Genomic DNA, 21,517 nt, shown 5'->3' on the forward strand with positions numbered 1-21,517 from the left:
TATGAAGACTTATCTTTTAATTTTATTTTAATTTTTGCCACAGCTTGTATAACAAACCACGTTCAGTGCATATGTAAATTCTTGCCCCAGGCTTTGAGACTTGGAAGTAACAACAAAAATTGTTCCTTTTCAATTGTGGTTCCATACTTCTAATGCGTTTGAATCACGAAACCGAACAAAGCAGCACCCCGAGCATAATGCTTTGGTTCCAAATGTACAAGGCTGCAAATTAAACTTGCTGTTTTCTTCTGTTCCCTGTAAGTCATATGCACAAAGAGATGCAGCTAATCTATTTTTCGTGATATTGAGTGAATATATCTTTTGGTTTCTATTCTGTTTGTCTTTTTAGTGTTTTAGGTCACTCTTAAGAACACACTTGCGCTGGCGTTTAACAAGCTGACATGAACAGTTGCATCTCATTGTTTTTAATTTATATTTTTTTCTTCAAGTGTATTTTTTATGTTTAGTGTATGCAGCATTTTTCTTTGAGTAGAAAGTTCAAAAAAATGTAGACTAGGAGCCAGAAAGTTTGTAATTACCATGTCTCAAAATCCAGCCAGGATGCCATGTGTTGATTTCTTCAGAGTGGCTTCCATCTGGCCACTCTACCATACAGGCCTGTTTGGTGAAGTGCTGCAGAGAGGGTTTTCCTTCTAGAAGGTTCTCCTTAATGTTCTTCTTAACAGGGGAGCTCTGGCATAGTTACCGTCAAGATCTTGGTCAAAGAAGAATAGAAGCCTCAAAACAAGGTGATAAGCTTTAGTTAATGTATGTCTTAAAAAATGTGTGCGTCCATTTGTGTTTTACTCTAGGATTTTCTCATGATGCGTCTGGACTTTCTCAGGTCCTGGTTTCTCCTGGTATTTGTGGATGAGTGGTTGCCTCTCCACCATGCTCCTTGACACCCTCGAGTGCTGGGGAGTGAACACACAAAATAAATTCAGTATACTGTAATGCAATGATTCCCAACCAGCGACTTGGTTTTGATTTGACGTCGCTTCTTCGGCATATGGGTGATTTTGAGAGATGCGTTTGGTTTACACACTGAATTGACTGATGTCGCATTTATCATATAATGTAAACGGTTAAAAAAAAAAAAAAATCTCACCCCAAACTCTGAATTAATAAAACTTGCAGTGTGAACGTTGGCTTAATTTTGAAGACGCGTTCTAAAATTCTTGGTTCAGTTACAATTACAGCACATCACACTGAACATAACTTTGACTAAAGCAAATCACACACACCTCGACTGCATTAGAGGTCCAGTCTGATTGCACCCCTTGACACTCTGTCTCCGGTGCTGCATCCACCCACAGATCAGCTCATGTGCGATCATTACGTAGAGCAAGACGATGAGCACGAGGGGATCCATTCAAAAGGATTGAAGCATTAACACCCCTAAGAAACAATGAGGGCAAAAATAATAAAGCATAATTTTTGTGTCCCTTGATTACTCTTTCTCTTTGGTCCTTCAAGTCACCAGGCACAAATGGCTGCAGATGTGGTCACGCACTAGCCATGCAACCATGACAACAAGCATCCTTTAAATGAACGTATTTCATCTGAATGACGGGAGTTACTGAGCCCAGACTGTTGCTAGGGACAGGATGATCTCATCGGCTTCTGAAAAGAAAGTTTCTTTTTTTTTTTTTTTTAGCGTGAGCGTGCGGACTGAATTGGCATTTGGTCATGACATTAAAAGATGAATATGAGGCAGGTGGCCAACATTTTAGCATTTAGCTACTGCAATTACTTATACTCAACTTGGAGGAAAGCACCTTTTGTTAGAATTCACCCATGTTCCATGGAAGCGAGAAGAAAAACTATGATGGAGGATCCCAGAAGAATCCTTCCAGGAGTGTGAGAGAGAAGGCTGTGAAAGTGTGTTAAGATTCTTCTAGAGGTGTCACAATTAATTGATTCCTCGACCACAAACTGATTATAAAATTAATCGCCATGTATTGTTATAATCGAGTAATGGTTTAGAGACATTTGTTAACTAAAGATCGTCCAAATCTTCTGATTCCAGTCTCTCAAAAGTCAGATTTCTCTGTTCCTTCATAAAAGCTGACTGCTTTATCTTTTATGTTTAATCAAAATAAGAAATTTGCAAACATCTGCTTTTACCTGGGAAAACAATGACCATCAGTTCTCAGAGCTGTTTTTAATCTTTAAATGGTAAGACAAAGTTAAAGAAATATAATTGGTTAATAAATAGCAATTGGGGGAAAAGATTTTGAACCCACTTTAACGCAAATACAATTGTATCAGATTATTCGAATAATCGATGGAATAATCGAGTCTAAAAAAAATATTGCTAACCCTAGATTCGGGAGATTACCACCTTATGCAGATTGTATAATGTGTTTATTCTGGCTGCATTGTAGTTAATATTCAAAAAGTTTCTTCTTACTTCCCAGGTATGCATTAAAATGACAGTCCCAAACATTTCAATGCTCATCAATTTAATGTACACATTGTACAGTATTTATCAGTTACACAGGTTTAAAGCATGTAAAATATCCTTCAGAAATCGGTCGACTTTTCTTGACTATCATTCCTCCTTTCCGCTTTCCCGGTAGGGCACCCTACCAATTTAAAATCAACCTTGTAAAAAATCTTTCTCCTGATAATCCATCACAGTTGATGTCCATCATACAATTGTTTGACAACACCTATCATCCTCATGAGCTTTTGTGCTTCAAACTTACATGACATTCCGTCGCACTTCATCTCAAGGAATGCTCACACTTGGAGAAGATGGTGTTTTCTAACTTAAGGAGCGTTCCTACAGTTTTCCACATGGACCTTCACTTCCTTCGGCAATGAGCTCAGCCTCGAGGTCATCACGGGATCAGTATATGTGCTGATTTTACTGTGTTCACTATGCAAGTATTTGTACGTGTGTGTGCGTGCGTTGGTGTGTGTGTGCATGTGTGATGTAAGGCCGATACAAGCAGTTCTTCTGCTGTGATATCGCCTAAATTTCACGAAGCCACGAGAGGTGGCGAGACCGCCTTTCGTCCACTCTCACGCCACCTCCCTCTCTCTGACAGCAGCAGAGACCTGCACACAATATTGGGTAGAAGTGAATAGTGCCTATAGTGTAGTGGAAAGATGCTATCCTAGCTGTAGACACGTACAGAGACAATGTTGAACCCAGCTGCCATCGGGTGAGATTGTGCTGGTGGAACTCTCACGTGGTCTTCCTGTTCGCACGGAGAACATAAATAAAAACATTAAAAAAAACATGGATAGAGCTAGATTGAGGTTATTGTTAGAGTTCCTCTACAAGCAAGGGTGTCGAACTCTTTTTTTTTCGCGGGCCGTATTGTAATCATAGCTTCTTTTGTAGGGCCATCATGACTGTCAACCCAAATAAATGTACGAGCACCTCATATTCTATACAGTAAAAGCTACAAAACAAACTGACAAATAACTCGTTTTCAAATCAGACGAGTAAAAATAATATTAAAATATTAAAGAAAAAAGATATTATTAAAAGTGAAGACAATTTGCAATTCTAGTAATGACACACGAATTTGATACACAATTTGTCTTCGCGGGCCACATAAAATGCCGTATCTGGTCAACCGGGCCTTGAGTTTGACACCTGTGCTCTACAGCTTGAACATACCGTGACATCTGCTTCATAGGTCTCGTTGCTGAAACCGGCGTGAGCTTCGGGAGATGAAGCCCTGATTGTCATTTGGGTGCGTAGGTAGTAGACAAGCAGGGCAATCAATGTGCCAATCAGCAGCAGCACCACAATGACTGATGCTGCAATCCCTCCTGCATTGGACTTGGTTGAGGCTACAGATGAAATAAAATGAAGGTTTTATTTGTTATCATTTTGGATACTTAACACAAGATATGACTCTGACTTTTGTTTTAAACTAAAAATATGGGATTCTTGATATGATTCTCTTTACTTGTGGCTCCATCCGTGACTTTTTTAGCACAGTTGACACCGATGGTGTACTCAATGTCATCAAGGGCAAGAACACCAGTAGCACCTTTGATTCCCTCAATCACAATCTGGCAACAACAGCAGAATAGATATAATTCAGTGTCACGGCGAGGTTGAGTAAATGTTGATTAAATGATGTGAAAGTCTAACCTGATATTCTTCAGTGGACACGATGTCAACCTCAAAGCGTCTCCATGGTCCCCCTAGCTCTTTCACCTCTAGCTGCTCATTGAGAAGATCTTTGTACAATGTCCACACCCTTAGCTGGCTGTCCGCTACCACATGCACAAAAAAAACAACAAAAAAAACACAGGCTGTTATAAACCAAAGCAGTTTTTCACAGAACATTTCAAATCAGGTTTAAAACAAAACTGTTGTGAACGATCTCTAAAACCTGATTCTTACATGAATATGGTTTGTAGGCCCAGAATTTCAAGCAAGTGCCTTTTGTCCGAGGTAGATGAGGGCTCAGCAGATGAGCCTTCTGGTTGGCTGCTGTCCGGTTGCTACTTGAAATGAACAGGAAGTGACCTGGAAAAAGGAGATGGGAAGATGGTCATTGTGAAATGGACACACCCTGTCCCTTGACGTATTCTTCTGTTTGGGATTTTCAAGGGAGGAAAATGTGATTGATTGATTGATTGATTGATTGATTGATTGATTGATTGATTGATTGATTGATTGATTGATTGATTGATTGATTTGGTTCTGCGGTTGACCTTTCTCCGTTCCAAGTGTGTGGTCTTCCGAGGGGGTAAAGTAGTGGTTCTCTTTTTCGTGACTCGTCAACTCCCAATCCAGTTGGTCCCGCTTGATGTTTTGAGTGTTACTCCAGGTACACATTCCTTTCTCGAGACTGCACTTTGAACCTAAGACAATGTCCAACATCAGCATGAAAAACAGACTGCGTAGGTAAATCTGATATTTTTTTTTACGATATTAAACATGGACTAAAATAGAATAACTTGGGGTATGTCGTTGAATCACCATACCTTGATTTTCACATGGATGTGCAGAAAGGAAAACATCATCAATTGCAATATGAGTGTCTTTTCCTCCTCTTCCTGTGACTTCAAACTGCAACTAAATAACAAAAATTCAACTATCAATAAGACATTTTGATCCCTTTTAGGATATCTCCTCGACTTTTTATTTGTCTGATATTTACAGTGAAAGTTGATGATTTTAATACCTGCCAGTCCAGAAGGTTGCTGGAGATATTGCCATTACCATGGAGCCAGACATCTCCCTGGTTCAGACTGCTCATAAAGATCTTGACCCTCTCACCTTTCACTGGCTTCATATACACTGACAGAGAGCCTGCAAATAATTCACACTTATGTTATAGTGTGTGTGACTTCTTGTTGTTTGGGGGACTCACCTGGATTCTCGCTTCCCATGTGATACCAGAAATTTACACACTCAGTACGAGTTGTTCCCTGGCGAACAGGCGATGTGAGAGTTGTGATTGCGCCAGTGGGAAGGACACTTCTTCCAGTTTTAACCATCATGTAGAAACCTACAGTGCACACAGAACAGGAAAAATGTATGGAAAATGTAGAATTGTTAATTATGAGTCCTTCTTTAGGTGTCAGTTTTTCCATTGACTGCACTCGATCTTATGTAGTGTTGCTGATTTCGAATTTTTTTTTTTTTACTCCTGTGAGTAGCTAAGTGGAGCAACCAAATACATGTAAAAATGTATATCAGTATGGTTCAAATTACTCCAAAATACAACCTGAATAATAAACACATTGACTGTTTAAACACTTTTTTGATAATGTCAATCAAAAGTATTTTTGAGAAATTATTATTTGTGTACCATATTTTCCGGAGTATAAGGCGAACCTAGAAACCTCAAATTTATAGTCAGGTGCGCCTTATATATGGACCAAATTCCGGCCCGCGGGCCGCATTTGGCCCGTCTAAATTTAAACTGTCCCGAAGCATTTGTCATAAAATCAATCATAAGTGGCCCGCTGAAGACTATGAACCATGAATCAAAATGACTATGGATCATTATTTTGTGATTATAAAGGAATTTGTTGCATCTGAAGTTGAAATAAAAAAGATAAAATGGAGAATGATTTGATTTGGATTCAAAATCTGACATGATGTAACCTGGCCCGTTTACTGCAGTGCGCCTTATCGTCCTGTGTGCCTTATAGTCCGGAAAATACGGTATATTTGACTAATGTTGTGGCAGTTCATGTACAGTACTAGACAAAAAGGTACTTTTCATTACCCAGTTCTGTCTCCAGAGTGTGATCGCTTTTGGGTTCCGTCGCTTTTGCAGTCAGTCCGTTTCTATGGACCCAATAAACCGGACCAGAACTGATGTAGCCACACTGCTGACCCTCAAAAGAACACAACCTTGGCACAGAACAGGGACGGGGCACCAACGTCACATCATCAATGGCCACCTGGCCATCAAAACCGGAGCGTACAGCTTCAAACATCAGCTGTGGGTGGAGTAAATATTGGTCAAAGTGAGATACTAAATGCAAAAGTGATTAATAGGGAGGACGTTGCGGTATACCTGATATGTTGTTAACTGGTGAGGCACTGGGCATTGTGCTTCATGCCACATGTTGCCGTGAGCTCCATTGCGGGTCCACAGCAACTTCTCATAACCATCCTCATCAAATAACTTCACATTGAGAGCCCCTAAGAGAAGATAATGATATTCAGATATGATACAACCGTGTAGATGAGCTATCCTGGCTGAATACCTCACCATTGTTTGGCCCATAGATTTTGTAGAAGAAGGTCAGGCAGAGGCCGGTATGACCAGGTAATAATGGCAATGACAGTAATCGTCCAAAAACACCATGCAGTGAGGAACTCCACATGTCCACCACAAGACTTTTACCTATGACAAGAGTGAAAAAAAATCCAGTGATGTAACATATTGGATGTGCTAATGATGATTAGTGCAACTATTTAGCTTCATTCTACAAACATTGCATACATATAGAATTGTATGAATGTGCACTCAGGAAGCGAGACCCTCTAAAACACTATATGGTCATCAAGCACAGTTATATGAGCGTACCCAACCCGATGGTGTGGTCCATCCCATCGGACAGTGACCAGTCAAAGTTGTCACTTTTATCCTGATGCCAGCCACATAACCCTTCTTCAAAGTTACATGACATTGCTTCCCAATAACCATGCAAAATAAAGCAGAGTATTGCGGCAAAGTGTTACGGACCATTCCATTTGGATCTTGATAAAATAATGATAAAAGTTACCCGTTGAAGAAGATGGATAATAGTCAGCATGGCAACCAGTGAAGTCAACGTTTTTTATTTTAATCTTGGTGGAAGGGGACAGTTTTACCACACGAGATTCAAATGCCAACTGATGGAGAAAAGGAAAAGATGAGCCAAGATGGAAAATCTTTTAAATGATTCAGGGTTTGGTCATAATTTGACTGTTTTCTTTGTTTTTTTTTTTATCTGTTGCACCTGAAAACGATGTTTCCTGGCTTCGATGGCCACTCGTGCAGGTTGCCACTCTGCCTCCCCTATTCCTGTCTTTCCACTGAACTCCCACAATTCAGCCTGCACACCCAACATGCTGTCTATCACTCTGACCGATAGGTCACCTAGGGACAAGAAATAAAATGGTCAAATCATTGTTGTACGTATATATCCTGGGAGAAAATATGAAGAAATGTAGCTGATAAGTGTACCAATATGATCTGAATCTCCAGTGAGTGAAAAATCAAATTGTAAGGTGCAAGCAGGGCCAGAGGGGCCCAGGAGCGGGGTCCGTGTCTGCGCCTTAGTCAATTGCTGACCTGGGGCCTCGTCCACATAAAGGTACTCCTCTGTCAAAAATAAGCATGCATTTATAGTGTGGTTATCTCCCATAAACAAATGTATAAACCAATGATCAGTGTCAATCTGTACCTTTTTCTGACAAATGTTGGTGAAGTACCCAACCCTGACTCCCAATGCTTGTGTCTGTCCAGCCTGAGCTGCCTTTATGGTACGAGAAGTCTCCTGTGACTCAGACAAGACAATAATATTAGAATAATAATTGTATGGATCAGAAGTCAAATCAAAGTTTTCCATTTTGTTAGTTAGTATAAAGCAGAACCACCAATTCACTGTGAAAATCAGTGGCGAAGGTCATCTCTCCTGAAAAATGCTTGGACCTCCCAGGACAGGCCACTTTTGGATATTTTCCCGGAAATTCTTTTTTTTACATTTCCACCCTTCTCCCATAGGGAACAGATGTAGAATGTTTAACAGGATTTTTTTTTTTTTAAATGTTTGAGGTTTGTAAAAAGACATCCTTGCCTCCCCACCAAGAAAAAAAATCCTCCACCAATGCTTAGGGGAATCAAACCTGGAGCATTTTGGACAATTTTTAATCTTCAATTGATCTAATATGTATGTATTAAAATCTTAAAAGTGTGTGCCAAGGATGTTAACCACTAGGCTATATACTGTGGTTCCCGATCTTCATTATTTTCAAAGAGAACAACATAATTTGCGTGAGAGTCTTTGTGTGGGACCAGACACAAGTGACTAATAAACGACAAGGTACGAATACTTATGGAGTTGCAGGTAGAAAAAAAATATGATCCCAAGGGTGTGGACTGAATTATCTACAACACAATAAAATGACTCATTACTGTTTCTTGTTAAGCAAAACGGGTCGACCGGCTGAACCATGTATGCAAATGCAAATGCAAGCAAACAAGTTTCATACACTCACCACATACGGCTTCATCCTCTCCTCCCTGGCAGTCGGTTTCAAAATTACACAACTTTTCAGGCACCGTGCAAGGGTTTTTGGGAGATTTAGGGAATTTATCCAACCAGATACTTTCTGGAAAAAAAAGTGTGTCACTGCAACTACTTCAAATAACGAGGAAACTCTATTTTTTAGACTATTTGATTGTGCCGAACCGTAAAATTTGTCCTCATTACCATTTGACCTGCGGCATTCAGGAGACAATACAATGTTGTCGATAGCGACACCTCCATAGGAGAGTTCCCTGACTGCTGCCATGAAAAGAATCTGTCAAATAATTGAGGAAACATAAAAAAATTGCATAAAGAAGCAACACTATTATTTCAAGGATAAATACAAGACCGGTTGTCTGCACATACTAAATGTTTGGCCTTGCATTGAAAATGATTTGTCTAAAAATAAAAAATACAACTGTGTGTTTTGTGTATGTGGATTTAGGAGAAACACTCACTTGAAATGTTGAGTTATTGACAATTTCCACTTCAGCTTTTACCCAAACATCACCCAGAGCTCCACCTCGTTTCCACACTGGTGAGATTGTCTTATCAGCCACCAGTACCGTCAGCCCACCGGACCTCGGCCCAAACTGGTGCGTGTACATGACCATCTAAAGCAGGAAGTTGACGGACATGGATCAAATGACATGAATGTGTAAAAAAAAAAAAAAAAAAGCCAACGAAGCAAACATGTCGGCTTGCCTTGCAAGGATGAGTACTATTGGTGGGTTCAAGGCGAGGACTTTGGAAAGCAGCCCAATCTTCTCTAAGCCCTTCATCGGGAACCGTGACATACAAGAAGTGACCTGCAATGTTCGTTAACTTTAGTGTAAGTAGAGTAGACTAAAGATGGCGTAAAATAAATGATGGCGCAAAAACATGGTTGAATAATGAATTAGAATTGGTAGTACCCGATGCGCTGTTGCTGGAATGATCCCGTCCTGGTCCTTTCAGAGGATCTGTTATGGATACGTTTTTCTGATTGGTCCTTATCCATTTTAAATTGGACAATGACCTCAGGTCCCAATCACACAAATCTTTCTCAAAGTCACAGCGCCGATATCCCTCTGCACACAAATACGCACAAAGTTACACAGTGCTATTTTAACTGTTGTGTTGATTGACAATACCGGCGATATTCACACAATTTCATATGTTGTAGTTTGCAGTGGTGTAGAACAATAACACGAGCTTTGTTAAGGTCACAGGGAGACTGGATTTCATCATAGCTGACTAGATGCTAGGACTGCTCGATTATGAAAAAAACATTATCCCAATTATTTTGGCATTAATTAAAATCACTATTATTCAAATGATCATTTTTTTCCAGTAAAACCAAGAATGTGTTTAAACATAATGAAAAATATTACAACAAATATATTTGTTTGAAAATACAATGTAAGTTACTTTGGATCAAACAAAACCTATAAAAATATGTTGTAAAATTTTTAAAAAAGTGCAATTGTATAAATAAAAGTTCAACTTCCTTGTATTTAAAAAACAAATAGCTTTTAATCATAGTGTGACAATTGTAATTCTATTTGAATTTCCATTAACTGCACAACCCACATGATAGTGCAGTTAACTATAAATCATACAAATCAATGTAACGATTTATTAGCACTGAGTAACATGGTTTCACTCGATAAATACAGCGACCTCAGTCATTATGGACAAATCTCAGGTTGTGTTCCACCACTTGACAAACTGCGACTCAACTGACTGACTGAATCTTTATATCAATACAGCTGCTTAATGCCATTTCTTTGTTTGTGATTACTCACCACAGTTCTCCTCATCGGTCCTGTCGCCACAATCATCAGTGCCGTCGCATACCTGACGTTGGGTGACGCAGCCCCCACGTTTGCACGCCAGCATTTCGGCCGGACACTCTTTGCCAGGTAGTGGCACTGGAGAAGTAAGGAGTGGGAACAACTCAATTTACAAAGCATTTTATTCCTATTCCTAATTTACTCGTCTGTATTGTAGATATTTTCAGTGTGGTGGGGAAATTTTGAATTTTTGTGGGGTGGTGTTTTGAAATTGAGAAATTTGGGTGCTCACAGGGCAAAGCACAGTCCAGGAACTCAAGTTGATCCACAGCAACATCTCCTCTCCGCCCCTGCAAGCGGCTTGAGTTAAGATGGATCTGAAAAGGTTCAGCGATGCGGCCCAGAAAGATAGTGGCCTCCCTCCATCCTCGGACGCTGGTGGTTTCAGGCCGCCACACTATGGCTTTTTCAAAGTCATTGTGTAGGACAGATGCAAATAGTGGAGAGGAGCCAAGACCCGTTTCGCCTACGAGGACATCACATTCATATCTGAGCTCCGGTCCGTGTTGTCATATTACACATCATAATGCGCTGCAATTTAAAAAAAAAAAAAACATTTTGTACCTGAATCCCACAGGAAATATCTGAGACGAAGGCGACATGTTGGTGAGGACTCTTGCATCTTTGGTGAAACAAGGACTGCAGTTTTGACACCAGAGGACTTGACCTCTGTTACACCCATAAACCAACCTGTGGGAAACGTATTACACGTACATTTTATTGCCGGATTTCGCCACTTCATCTTTTTTCCCCAACTTCTTTTGCGACAAAGTGGAATATTACATTTATTTGTTTTTAAGTCATACCTGAAGCAGTCCCAGTGGTAAAATCAGAGGATGGTCCGCTATCTGGGAGTGTGTCACCTCTTTGACGCTGTTCCCACCTGTATGCTGCATTCAAGGACTGGTCCTTCCATCCACATATTCCTGTGTCCTCAAAATCACATTGAAATCCCTTCCCGCTGTAGCCTTGAAAGGAAATAAAGAGTTTAAATTTGCCTTGCAATTCTGGGTTTGAATACTGTGCCTATAAAAAGTCTACACACCCTAGTTTAGATACCAAAGACTAAGATAAATAATTTCCAGCTCAATCCTGACTTTATTAAGAATGAATGATTGGATAGATGTTGAATGTCGATAACCATACCGCAGTCTTGTTCGTCATCGCAATCCAAACAGTCACACACAAAGTCGCATTTCCTCTCAGGGCTGAGACATGGTTGAGAAGTAGCTGCGTGAAAGGAAGAGAACAGTGTTCATTCAAGTTTGAATGGTTCCGTTTTAGCTCAAGAGGAACATCTAAAAACAGCTTTCCTATTTCGCATTGATTCTATTTTTTGAAAATCAACATTGCATTTGAATTTTGCATCATGCATGTCCAGGTTTTGATCTCTTATCAGAAGAGTTCATGACTGTCAGAGTTTATGGCACAATTCAAGGCTCAGAGGCCAGAAGGAAAGTTAGCGAGTTGATGCTGGGAAAATGCCACCTGTCAATCCAAAGGTCTCTCAATCAGATGTGTTGAAGACCACATTGGACAAATATACCATGTGTGTATCTATTGTCGGCACATCCTCTTGGGGTGATGAGGTTCATACTTATTGGCTGCTATATAATTTGCATGTCTATGGTTGTTTGTTTCTCACTCTAATAAAAATAAAGTTACTCTAGTTTTGACACAGATGTGCCATTTCTAAATAACTATAATCGTGGTAGTCACAGAGATTACATCATGACGAGAAGTGTTTCTACTATTGATAAAAGCTCAAGACGTATTTTGTGGCTATAACTGACCAATATTTGAATATACTAATTTAGAATAACTACACACACACAAAAAAAAAATTGTACAAATATTGACTTTGTCCTGTTTTGGAGGTCAATTAGTTCCAAGATAAACACTTTGAATGAAAATGAATGATTTCACTTTGGCAAATTCAACATCATATTTCATCAGAGCAAATAAAACACACTTTATGAAGCACGGTGAAAAATGCTATTACTTACCCAAGTGCAGAATCAAAGCCAAGATAATGGCGGAGCTCCTGATTTGATGAATAAAGCTCCTTTTCCACCACATCTTGGCAGCTCAAGGAACAATCTGACAATCCTGAACCTGACTTTTACCTCCTTTACTTATTGCCTTTCTTCCGAAAAGATAACAACTGGACTTTAAGCTCTCCCAGCATGCATCTTACTTATAAACATCACCAGTGTATTAAGGCACCGTGGCAAATGAATGTGCAGAGATTTCACATAGAGCATGTACACATGTAGAAAATGTACCAGTATCTTTTTAATGATAAAAAAAAGAACTACGTAAATGTGCAATTTTAGAGTTTGTCTTATATAAATTTTCCATCCTGAAAAAAAAACGTTATAAAAGATTATTAAAAAAATACCCAAATTAATATTATCCACACCCATGATTAACTATTTGAGTCTGTCTCTCAGATCAATGAAATGGTGATTACGCAAGAGAATTTGGGCCAGTGAAGAACAAAAAGAATTCTGGATTCTGACTTATTTTCAGAAATCTGACTTTAGTCGCAGAATTCTGACTTTCAGGTCAGATTCTTGGATAAAATGCAAATATCAAAAATAATCCAGGTCAACATAAAATGGTATTGTTGATTCTATCCATTCAGTAAGGGAAAAAATAAAGTGTGTGTAATTTTATATATATATATTTTTTTTCATTAATGATGAAAAAACTTAAATGACTTGTCATAAATCCATGGTGATTTCAAATCACTTAAACACTGTCATTGTCCAGTACTTCTGCTCCTAACTGCAGATTAAATCAAAAGGAAACACCAATTTTGCATAGTGTGTGCATTTATTTGAGATGAACTCAACCAAATTAGGGATATTGCTGTACATAAGCACCATACAATAATGTACAAAAAAAATAGATGTATCAAGATTTGTACTTTAAAGCTCAATGAGAATGAAAGTTATCAAGTTGGCATGGCTTTAATATGTTTCATATATTTACAGATAAGTCAGCACTGAATCTGTAAAAACTGACAAAGGCAATAAAATCGATTCTGAAAACTTTCAGAAATGGTATATTATGAAATAATCCCTTGCCTATTTTGATTTTTCAATGTCCTACCAAGAAAAGTTACCACTGTGGAAAAAAAATACATGAGAAGTTGAGAATTGGAATATTTAGAGATAAATAAGTCCTAATAGTGTCGGGATGTATTTGTGGCATCGAAAAATTCATGATGAAAATGATCTATAATGTTAAAGTCTAGCTCAGCGGAGGAGCGGCCATCATATTTTTTGTTACAGTTCATTTCAATATCCTTCGTTATCCCAGGTCACCTCATAGTCCGGGTACTGAACCTTCAGTTTCTCAGTGGTTATGGCGTGGTTCGCTCTTCCGAACCCCTGTATGAAAAAATACCACAGAAATAGTCACTTACACTTGGTAACTTGACTGTTATTTGAATATTTGAAGGGGAGCGTGACTGCACCGAACTGGACACTCACAATCGAGTAGCCATAGACGTGTATCTTCTTCGCCTGGGCATCATGTCTGATCCTTCCCCCTCCGACACACTCACAGTCCAGGAGTCCATCCTTTTCCAATTCCTCCGAGACCTTATCATAGATATCCGCTGACATGCAAAGAAGAGTTATTTCATATGAATATGTGCACTACAAAAAGATTACATTCTGGATGTCACACTTAATGGTGACAGTCTCCAAATCACAGCTGCAAAGAAAAAACGATGATGCTATTTCATATTTCATATCACATGCCTATGGATGAATGCCATGCATTTCTATGCAGTTTAACCACTATAGATTTTGATCTCTGTCGCATTGCTTATTATGCAAAAAAAAACCTGATATACGACAATGGCACACACCCTGTACAGTATGCTCCGTTTGTTTTGTTAGGCTGCCATCTCGTGGCTATTTTTTGCATAGCATTCGGATCTGAAATGAGTGAATCTTTTTTCACTTTATTAACATTATGGGGCCCAGCTAAATGTTGCAACAGCGTCTCGTGGACATCAGTACACAATGACAGAAATAGCCATAGAGATTTTTATTTTATGGCTATACTATTTTGTAACACATCAGCAGCACTTACCGTGGTACTCAGCCCAGCCGTATCCACGGACTATATCAACTTCCGTGTCGTCATCTTTTTCTTTGCTGTGAACTCTGATGAGGACGTACTTAAATACTCCAGAGGGATCGATGTCTGCCTGCGGGATGTTTACCATGCGGGCTGCAGCTTTCGTTTGTGTGCACATATTCACACAACTTGACAGTCACACGCGAAAAATAAGATAGGAAACTAAGGGTTCCTGTTTTAAGTGCAAAATCCGCTTCGGCTCGTTAAATGCACCATGTAAACACGGGAATAAAACTCAAAATTCATACCACCACAAACAACGGTGTTTCGTACTTAGCTCACTTCCGATATCGTCAAACTACTTCCTTTTATTGTTTTTCAAAACAACCTATCCGTCTGATTGATTTACTATGCGCTATTCGAATGTTTTGACCAAAACAAAAATATTTTTAAACAAATTTTATTAAATTCATCATAGAGTAATTTACTTTAAATATGTGAATAAAATAATTGCATTCCCCAAGTCAGAACTTTTATTGAGAAAAGAACGGAGCCAGAACCACTTGGTCCCTCAAACGCAACATCAGTAATATTTTTCAGATATGATATGATACAATGTAATATAGTATAAAACAAAAATAAAAGTCAGTTATCAAAACAAGTGTTGGTTTAAACTAAAATATCTGCTGATACTTAGAACCCACTACTGATCCATTCACAAAAGAGTGCTTTCTTTATTTGTATTCAAATGAATGAAAAAAGATTAGAGACATTTCTACTGAACAATAAACTTTAAAATGTCCTTTACTTAAACACATGGTCGTCTTTAGGTGACATACCAAAAATTAGATACAGCCTGCAGAAAAATATAGACAAACAGAATAATTGCAGTTTACCTGAAAGTTTCTTTCCTTATGGTCAAACACAAATAGCAACCATAACATCTCCATAATTTAAAAAAAAAATCTGAAAACCATGTGTCAGCGTGGTCTTACAGTAAAATTTTAGAAACACATTTTTTTTTATGGACTCCAGAAATTAAATAATTTATTTACAGTACATATTCTACTTTGTGTGCGGTCCATTAGAGACATTATGTGTACAGTATGTGTGAAATTACAGTAACAGGTCTGCAGTGTGGGACTTTAGAAGTCACTTTGCAAGCAAGATTGAGGTCCTATAAAATCATGAGTTCGAAAATATTTTGAAAGTTCACATTCACATTTAAATACAGAGTAATATACAGAGCCCATATCAAACTGTATAAACTGTAGCGCAGTTTTTTTTGTTTTGTTTTTTTTGTTTTTGTGTTTCTGACTGCAGTGTGTGCCATTGCATGTCTAAATAACTCTGTCATCGAGTCCTCGCTTTTTCCATTCACAGGCACGAAGTGTGAAGACCAGGACGGTGACCAAGAGCATCACAAAAAGAACTATAAGGCTTTCCCATACGCCTGGTGCTAATGCCTTCCATGTTTGAACTTTTTCTGATGGCAGCAAATTACTCAGACTCAACATGTAGCCCAAAGCCCACCCAACTGAGGCATCACCAGCCTGCATGATCAAAAGCAGAATGTGATTGGAACATGCTCATTCATTTTATTATGCGCAAACAGGATACATCTGAAAAGATACCAAAAACCCTCACCTTCTTCTTGAAAGAAATCCGCGAGAATGACTTTTCATCAAAGCTGTACCCTTTGAGCAGGAGAACCTTGACAAACACAGAGGAAGCACAATAGTCCCTCAGGTGAGCTGCTTGATCTGGAGCAAGATCCAGCATCTAAATGAAAGCGTAAAAAAAAAAAAAAGATGTGATAGCATACAGCAAGCTATGCCACAAACATTCAAATTGAATTAAAACACACACACACATTCAATACAAAATAAAAATACTTGTTACATTAAACTGCACGACTTAAAACCCATTCTAGCACACAATATAACAACGCTTCTGAACAGGGATTCAAACCCAGAACTTTAACTGGATTCTTGCTTTGTATATAATTCTCTGGTTTATTTTCTACCTTTCTAAATACTAATGAAATATTACAAACACCACTGAGAATGTTGCAGTGCGTTTTCAAAATTTCATTTAAATTTATATTAAAGGCAAAATTTGCAAACGTGCAGATATATAGTAAATGAGAGATTATTACACAACACTGCAATACCTGACTAAAAGTCATCTGGCACACTGTTTTAGCAGCCGCCTCCATTTGTGACGGAGTGGTCACTGTGATTCCGGTGACGCGCTGTAGGAAGGAGTGAATGTAGAAGAATGCCGAAAATGCCTGCAGCGGACAAGGGAGATAATTGCATCCAGCAAAATGAAGTCAGTGTATTTCAATGGCATTTTGCATTGATTGGCTCCCATTCTCACCATGAAGCTCCCAGTCACATTAGGTTGAAAGACTTCATCAAAGGAGCAGTGAGAGAAGGGGCATTTGTCGAAGGTGAAGATCTCCGACACGTTGCCCACACATTGCTCATAGTGTCCACTGCCGTGTATTAGCAAGGAGTTTTGTGCTTTATAGGTGCTCGGTTTGTACTTGGCTGTGCATGGAGAGTTGAAGATGCTGTCCAGATTTATTTTTACAGAAGAGTTTGTAGGATGGCATGGGTGAGTGACTGAAACTGAATAACCTTGAGACTGAAAGAGTGAGAAAGAGAGAGAGATGGAGAACTTTACACATTTTTATCTCTTAATCTCTAGTTTTGAATGTATCAAACAATATTTAGCTGACCAAGCCTTAGTTAAGTCACCTTGACAATGTGGGCCAGTAGTCTCTTGTGGACCTGATCCTGCCCGTAACAAAGGAAGCTGTGTGTGTACAGAGAATACTCCTGACCATACAGACGTAGTTTCATCATGTCCTTCTCATCCTCCACTTGATCTTGAGTCACAAATGTTATCTGGGTAGATGCACCACCAAAATCGAGGGCTCCCACTGTAGGCCTGCCTGAGTTGAGCCACTGCCCCACAAAGCCATACTAGAAGGGAATTACAGAAAGACAACATTTTAGTGTTCTTTGGCTGAAAAGTGACAAATAAGTAATGATTGTCCCCAACACAGTATTCAGTCTATTTTTGTTTGCTTCATTAATTTTGATTAAAAAAAAATAGATATATTTTAGAATTTAGATAATCCAGACTGTACACAGCTAACCAGTGATAAGTCCCTAGTGCCCCTTTGACACTGAGTAGGTGCCAGTGCTAGTTTGTCGCTCGAGCCATTCCCACAGGTATCAGAGTCAGAGCCTTTCCATAGCATAACTCCTGTTTGGATATCTACCAGTGTGATGCTATAAAGCAATGTTGAACTAATCACAATCAACCACCGACACAAATGTCAGTATTGAACCAGCACTAGCATCAATTCAATGTCAGTGGGGTATAATCAGTCAAATTGATAATATTTTAACCCTCACCTTGATGAAATTCTCCAAGAGGTAGTTGACAGTGACCCAACCATACGCCCCCTCCTCTTGACCGGACAAAATGGCAGCCCCCTGGTAACTGAAAGGGTATGACTGGATTGTATGGCCAACTTCATGCAGAATTTGAGCTGAATGCTCTGGACTGGAAATGCTAGGAGGATGAAACAAAAAAGTTAAAATACTCTAGTTACGGCCCGCCACATTATTTTATGTGGCCTGAAAAGACAAATTGTGAATGGACTTCATATGTTAATACTAAAATTGCAAATTGTGTTCACTTTAAAAAAAAATGGAGAAATTGCTAGCAATTTTCATTGCATTGATCTTTGTAAAAATGTTTTTACTTGTCTGTGATTTCCAAACTAACAAAAACTCACTGCAGAAGCCTCATGCCAGCTGTGGCACCCAGGTACACGGGCGTGACCTTGTGTCTGTGCGCAGGGACGTCATGCACCGCCTGATCAAGACACACCTCCAAGCTCTGCCCTGCCGCTCCGTGTTGACCTGCGTAGCTGGATATCCCACCCCCTGAAAGAGGCGGACGCACTTCATGACATTTTACATAATGACCGATTATGTACATAAAAATGATTTCGTTACTACAGACACTTTTTGCCCCAATTCAGATGGCATAGCTTGATCAATGTGGATGAAGCGTATAGAAAATAGATGGATGGAGAGAATGGAGTGAAACCTACCTTCTGCGTGACATTCACTGTGTTGAATAACCACACCGGTGCCATTTTGCTTGTCTGCAGGCCACTTATATACAAATAAGGATGTGTGTGAGGATCCAGCATCCAAAACGATTCCGTACTATAAGATGAGGGAACAAATATGAAGTAGTTAAAAAGCAGATAGTGTTCCGTTCCGAATTAAACCTGCCTACAGTTTAGTATAGCTTCCAAGACTATTCTGCCACGGGTACACAAGCTTTTGGAAGGGTTATTAAAAATATATATCTCCATCATCACAGCATTTTTTTTTGTCCTCAAAAGGTTTCTTCTTGACCAACCCTTTGGCTTGGGAAAGAGAAAAACATTCACATGTTGGGTCACGTGAATGGGAGGTTTGCTTCAGCACGTTTTTTGTTGGCCGCGAATTGCCGGACGCTCATGGCATCGTGAGCAGGCGTGTTGTCATGGTGAAGCAGCCACAATTTTTCCAGTCACAACACTTGACTCTACTCGCGTACTGAACAAAGTATGATTTGGTGACACCAGTCCTGACACCTTTCTGACATACACACATATGGTATATATTAAGAAACATCTTTATGGCCTTTATTTTGCATAGGCAGCAGAAACCTGAGTTGCCCAACGTCTCAAGCTAAAATAGGTTAGGTATCTCTTCCATCGTAGTGCGTAGTGCTCTCTCTCTCTCTCTCTCTCTCTCTCTCTCTCTCTCTCTCTCTCTCTCTCTCTCTCTCTCTCTCTCTCTCTCTCTCTCTCTGCAAGAACAAGATAGCCTCTTAATGAGAAAGGCGTTATCAGAAGGTGAGTCAGACATCATGCCTGGCAGTAGTTCAAAGTCTTTCATAAGTTTTGCGTAACTTTCTTTTATCAGATATTTTAATTGAATTCCCAATTGCATAACCTCACTGGTGTTTATAGAACCTCCACTGTATTCTATTTAATGAAATATTATATTTGTTCAAGTAGCATTTTATTCAAAATATAAATACGGGGTCATAAATAAGGATACACGAGTCTATTTCTGTATTTCTGTACTGTCAACTATGCACCCATTACAAGCCAAGATTTCTTTCTTTCTGCAAGTGCATATTAGGTAATACATAAATACTGTGAATATAAACGTGATATTTGATGAATACAGAAACTAACAATTGTCATGTAGAGAAGAAAAAAGGATATCACTTCAAATATGTGAATCTAATTTAAACCCGAGTGTCAACTGGCATAGATTCCTCCATGGAGCCTTTGGTTTGCATGTTAACCAATCTCACACTATACAGATCCAATAATAACCCACAAGCCTGAGCTTACCATAAACTCTGGGACCCTGGGAATGTCTTCGCTAGGCACAGTGAGGAGCAGGACTGCAGCCAGACCGAGTACCAGCAGAGCGATGGGGACTGCAGGATGAGCAGCACACTGAGCCATGACTGAGGCAAAAGGAGGCTCAGTGGATGACTGTAATGCAGTATGGCTTAAGTTGGAGAAGTCACTCCACCTCTTGCACTCCTTGTTTACATCACACTGCAGAAAGCAACAGTTAGTATTGTTGGATTTATGATCCTCTCCACGTCTAAGGTCCAAGGCTACTCGTTCTGTGGAAGGAACAATGTTTTTCCTCAGAGCCTGAGTTGCTGTGCGTTTTTTGCTAGGATGAAGTCTCAAGTCCACGTTTTTCTGGTCTGAGAGACAAAGTACAATGGATGTCTTGGGCTGGCAAGGATTTACATTGTAGGTGACTGGACTGAGGAATTGCAGGGCTGCTTGTTGTTTTTTTCTCTCGCATTTGCATGTAAATGGGTGCAGCTTGCAAATAGAATCCTCTTTTGAATGGAAAGTTAAGCTGGGAAGTGATGTTTTCCACAGAGGACTAAACTGGCCTTGGTGCAGGTTTGCAGCAATATTTAGTAACTATAAAGCGGTTAACTATCTGATGGAGGCTATTGAGTATGCCCACTAACTCGTCTCGTCATAATCTGCACTACTACAAGCGAATGGTTTTGAGACACAACAGCCATTTTTTTTTCTAGAGGAGTAATAAACTTTCATTCTGTCCGATTGCATGTGAAGAAAGACTTCCTCAAATTGCTAGACTTCCATGATGACTGGAGATTTAAGACAAAAGTAAAAAAAATCTGCATGTTGTCTGTCTTGTCTGTCAATTTCGTCTGCACTTTTTATATCTGTACATGAGTATTAGGGAAGTTAAGTTTGGTTAAGTATGGCTTTGCCCCAAAATAATTCACCCAACAGTAATCTTGTAGATTGTTAATTGCCGTGTCACCATAACAAAAAAATAAAACAAATCTTAAAAGTTATAAGCCAACCATATATTTTCTTTTTTTAATTTATTTTTTAATAAGCAAGTCGCAATTCATGATGGGGGATAAAACAACAGGAAATAAAACCGTAATTTAACAAACAACAACATTTTGGGTTGTGATGAACATGGTACGTTTTGAAAGTTTTAGTTATGATGCACAAAACTATTGCACTTAGAAATAATATCACAATATTACCGAGAAGAAAAGGCCCAGAAATGCAAATTATTCAAATCAAAATATAAGTCACAATTCCCCTTTGATTGGCGATCAACTCAAGTCGTACCCAACCTCGCGCCAAAAGTTAGTCGGAACTAGATCCCCGATTATGATAAAAGGTAGATGGATGAATGGATGATATATATTTGCAGGTGATAAAAAATTTAAAAACACAA

General features: G+C 39.1%; 3 protein-coding genes across 3 annotated transcripts; all 3 read right to left on the reverse strand.

Annotated features, from left to right (window-relative positions):
• Positions 1 to 2,448: 2,448 nt before the first annotated feature.
• mamdc4 (MAM domain containing 4) lies at positions 2,449 to 13,173 on the reverse strand. Its single transcript, XM_049737476.2, has 29 exons — positions 12,575 to 13,173; positions 11,715 to 11,798; positions 11,375 to 11,536; positions 11,133 to 11,258; positions 10,801 to 11,034; positions 10,521 to 10,646; positions 9,648 to 9,803; positions 9,439 to 9,542; positions 9,192 to 9,347; positions 8,917 to 9,007; positions 8,702 to 8,815; positions 7,888 to 7,980; positions 7,668 to 7,805; positions 7,441 to 7,580; positions 7,225 to 7,333; positions 7,026 to 7,130; positions 6,708 to 6,842; positions 6,510 to 6,637; positions 6,216 to 6,432; positions 5,352 to 5,489; positions 5,163 to 5,290; positions 4,963 to 5,053; positions 4,690 to 4,839; positions 4,376 to 4,501; positions 4,121 to 4,245; positions 3,933 to 4,038; positions 3,638 to 3,813; positions 3,144 to 3,209; positions 2,449 to 3,066 (listed from the first exon to the last, which is right to left on the reverse strand). Exons 1-29 carry the CDS (start codon positions 12,645 to 12,647, stop codon positions 3,031 to 3,033), a joined length of 3,633 nt encoding a protein of 1,210 aa, XP_049593433.1. The 5' UTR covers positions 12,648 to 13,173; the 3' UTR covers positions 2,449 to 3,030.
• Positions 13,174 to 13,387: 214 nt separating this feature from the next.
• Positions 13,388 to 15,030, reverse strand: phpt1 (phosphohistidine phosphatase 1). Its single transcript, XM_049738235.1, has 3 exons — positions 14,679 to 15,030; positions 14,069 to 14,196; positions 13,388 to 13,966 (listed from the first exon to the last, which is right to left on the reverse strand). The coding sequence occupies exons 1-3, from the start codon at positions 14,842 to 14,844 to the stop codon at positions 13,874 to 13,876; spliced, it is 387 nt and encodes a 128-aa protein (XP_049594192.1). The 5' UTR covers positions 14,845 to 15,030; the 3' UTR covers positions 13,388 to 13,873.
• Positions 15,031 to 15,376: 346 nt separating this feature from the next.
• On the reverse strand, positions 15,377 to 21,359 carry LOC125979738 (ectonucleoside triphosphate diphosphohydrolase 2). Its single transcript, XM_049738296.2, has 9 exons — positions 20,113 to 21,359; positions 18,805 to 18,922; positions 18,484 to 18,634; positions 18,098 to 18,257; positions 17,432 to 17,659; positions 17,049 to 17,318; positions 16,840 to 16,959; positions 16,314 to 16,448; positions 15,377 to 16,219 (listed from the first exon to the last, which is right to left on the reverse strand). Exons 1-9 carry the CDS (start codon positions 20,227 to 20,229, stop codon positions 16,007 to 16,009), a joined length of 1,512 nt encoding a protein of 503 aa, XP_049594253.1. The 5' UTR covers positions 20,230 to 21,359; the 3' UTR covers positions 15,377 to 16,006.
• Between the last annotated feature and the right edge of the window lie 158 nt (positions 21,360 to 21,517).

Source organism: Syngnathus scovelli, chromosome 13, assembly GCF_024217435.2.
Source record: "Syngnathus scovelli strain Florida chromosome 13, RoL_Ssco_1.2, whole genome shotgun sequence".
NCBI lineage: Eukaryota > Metazoa > Chordata > Actinopteri > Syngnathiformes > Syngnathidae > Syngnathus > Syngnathus scovelli.

Bases quoted from the DNA above. Each gene is read 5' to 3' on its own strand.
- phpt1 (XM_049738235.1), bottom strand. From the start codon at position 14,844: ATGTGCACACAAACGAAAGCTGCAGCCCGCATGGTAAACATCCCGCAG. The intron at 14,197-14,678 runs GTAAGTGCTGCT...TTTGCATGTCAG, and splicing joins CGGCTGGGCTGAGTACCACG to CGGATATCTATGATAAGGTC. The intron at 13,967-14,068 runs GTGAGTGTCCAG...TTTTTCATACAG, and splicing joins ACGTCTATGGCTACTCGATT to GGGTTCGGAAGAGCGAACCA.
- mamdc4 (XM_049737476.2), bottom strand. From the start codon at position 12,647: ATGTGGTGGAAAAGGAGCTTTATTCATCAAATCAGGAGCTCCGCCATT. The intron at 11,035-11,132 runs GTACAAAATGTT...ATGTCCTCGTAG, and splicing joins ATATTTCCTGTGGGATTCAG to GCGAAACGGGTCTTGGCTCC. The intron at 6,843-7,025 runs GTACGCTCATAT...CTCTTGTCATAG, and splicing joins GGACCACACCATCGGGTTGG to GTAAAAGTCTTGTGGTGGAC.
- LOC125979738 (XM_049738296.2), bottom strand. From the start codon at position 20,229: ATGGCTCAGTGTGCTGCTCATCCTGCAGTCCCCATCGCTCTGCTGGTA. The intron at 18,635-18,804 runs GTAGGTTTCACT...CGCCTCTTTCAG, and splicing joins CAGTGAATGTCACGCAGAAG to GGGGTGGGATATCCAGCTAC. The intron at 18,258-18,483 runs GTGAGTTTTTGT...TCATCCTCCTAG, and splicing joins GCTGGCATGAGGCTTCTGCA to CATTTCCAGTCCAGAGCATT.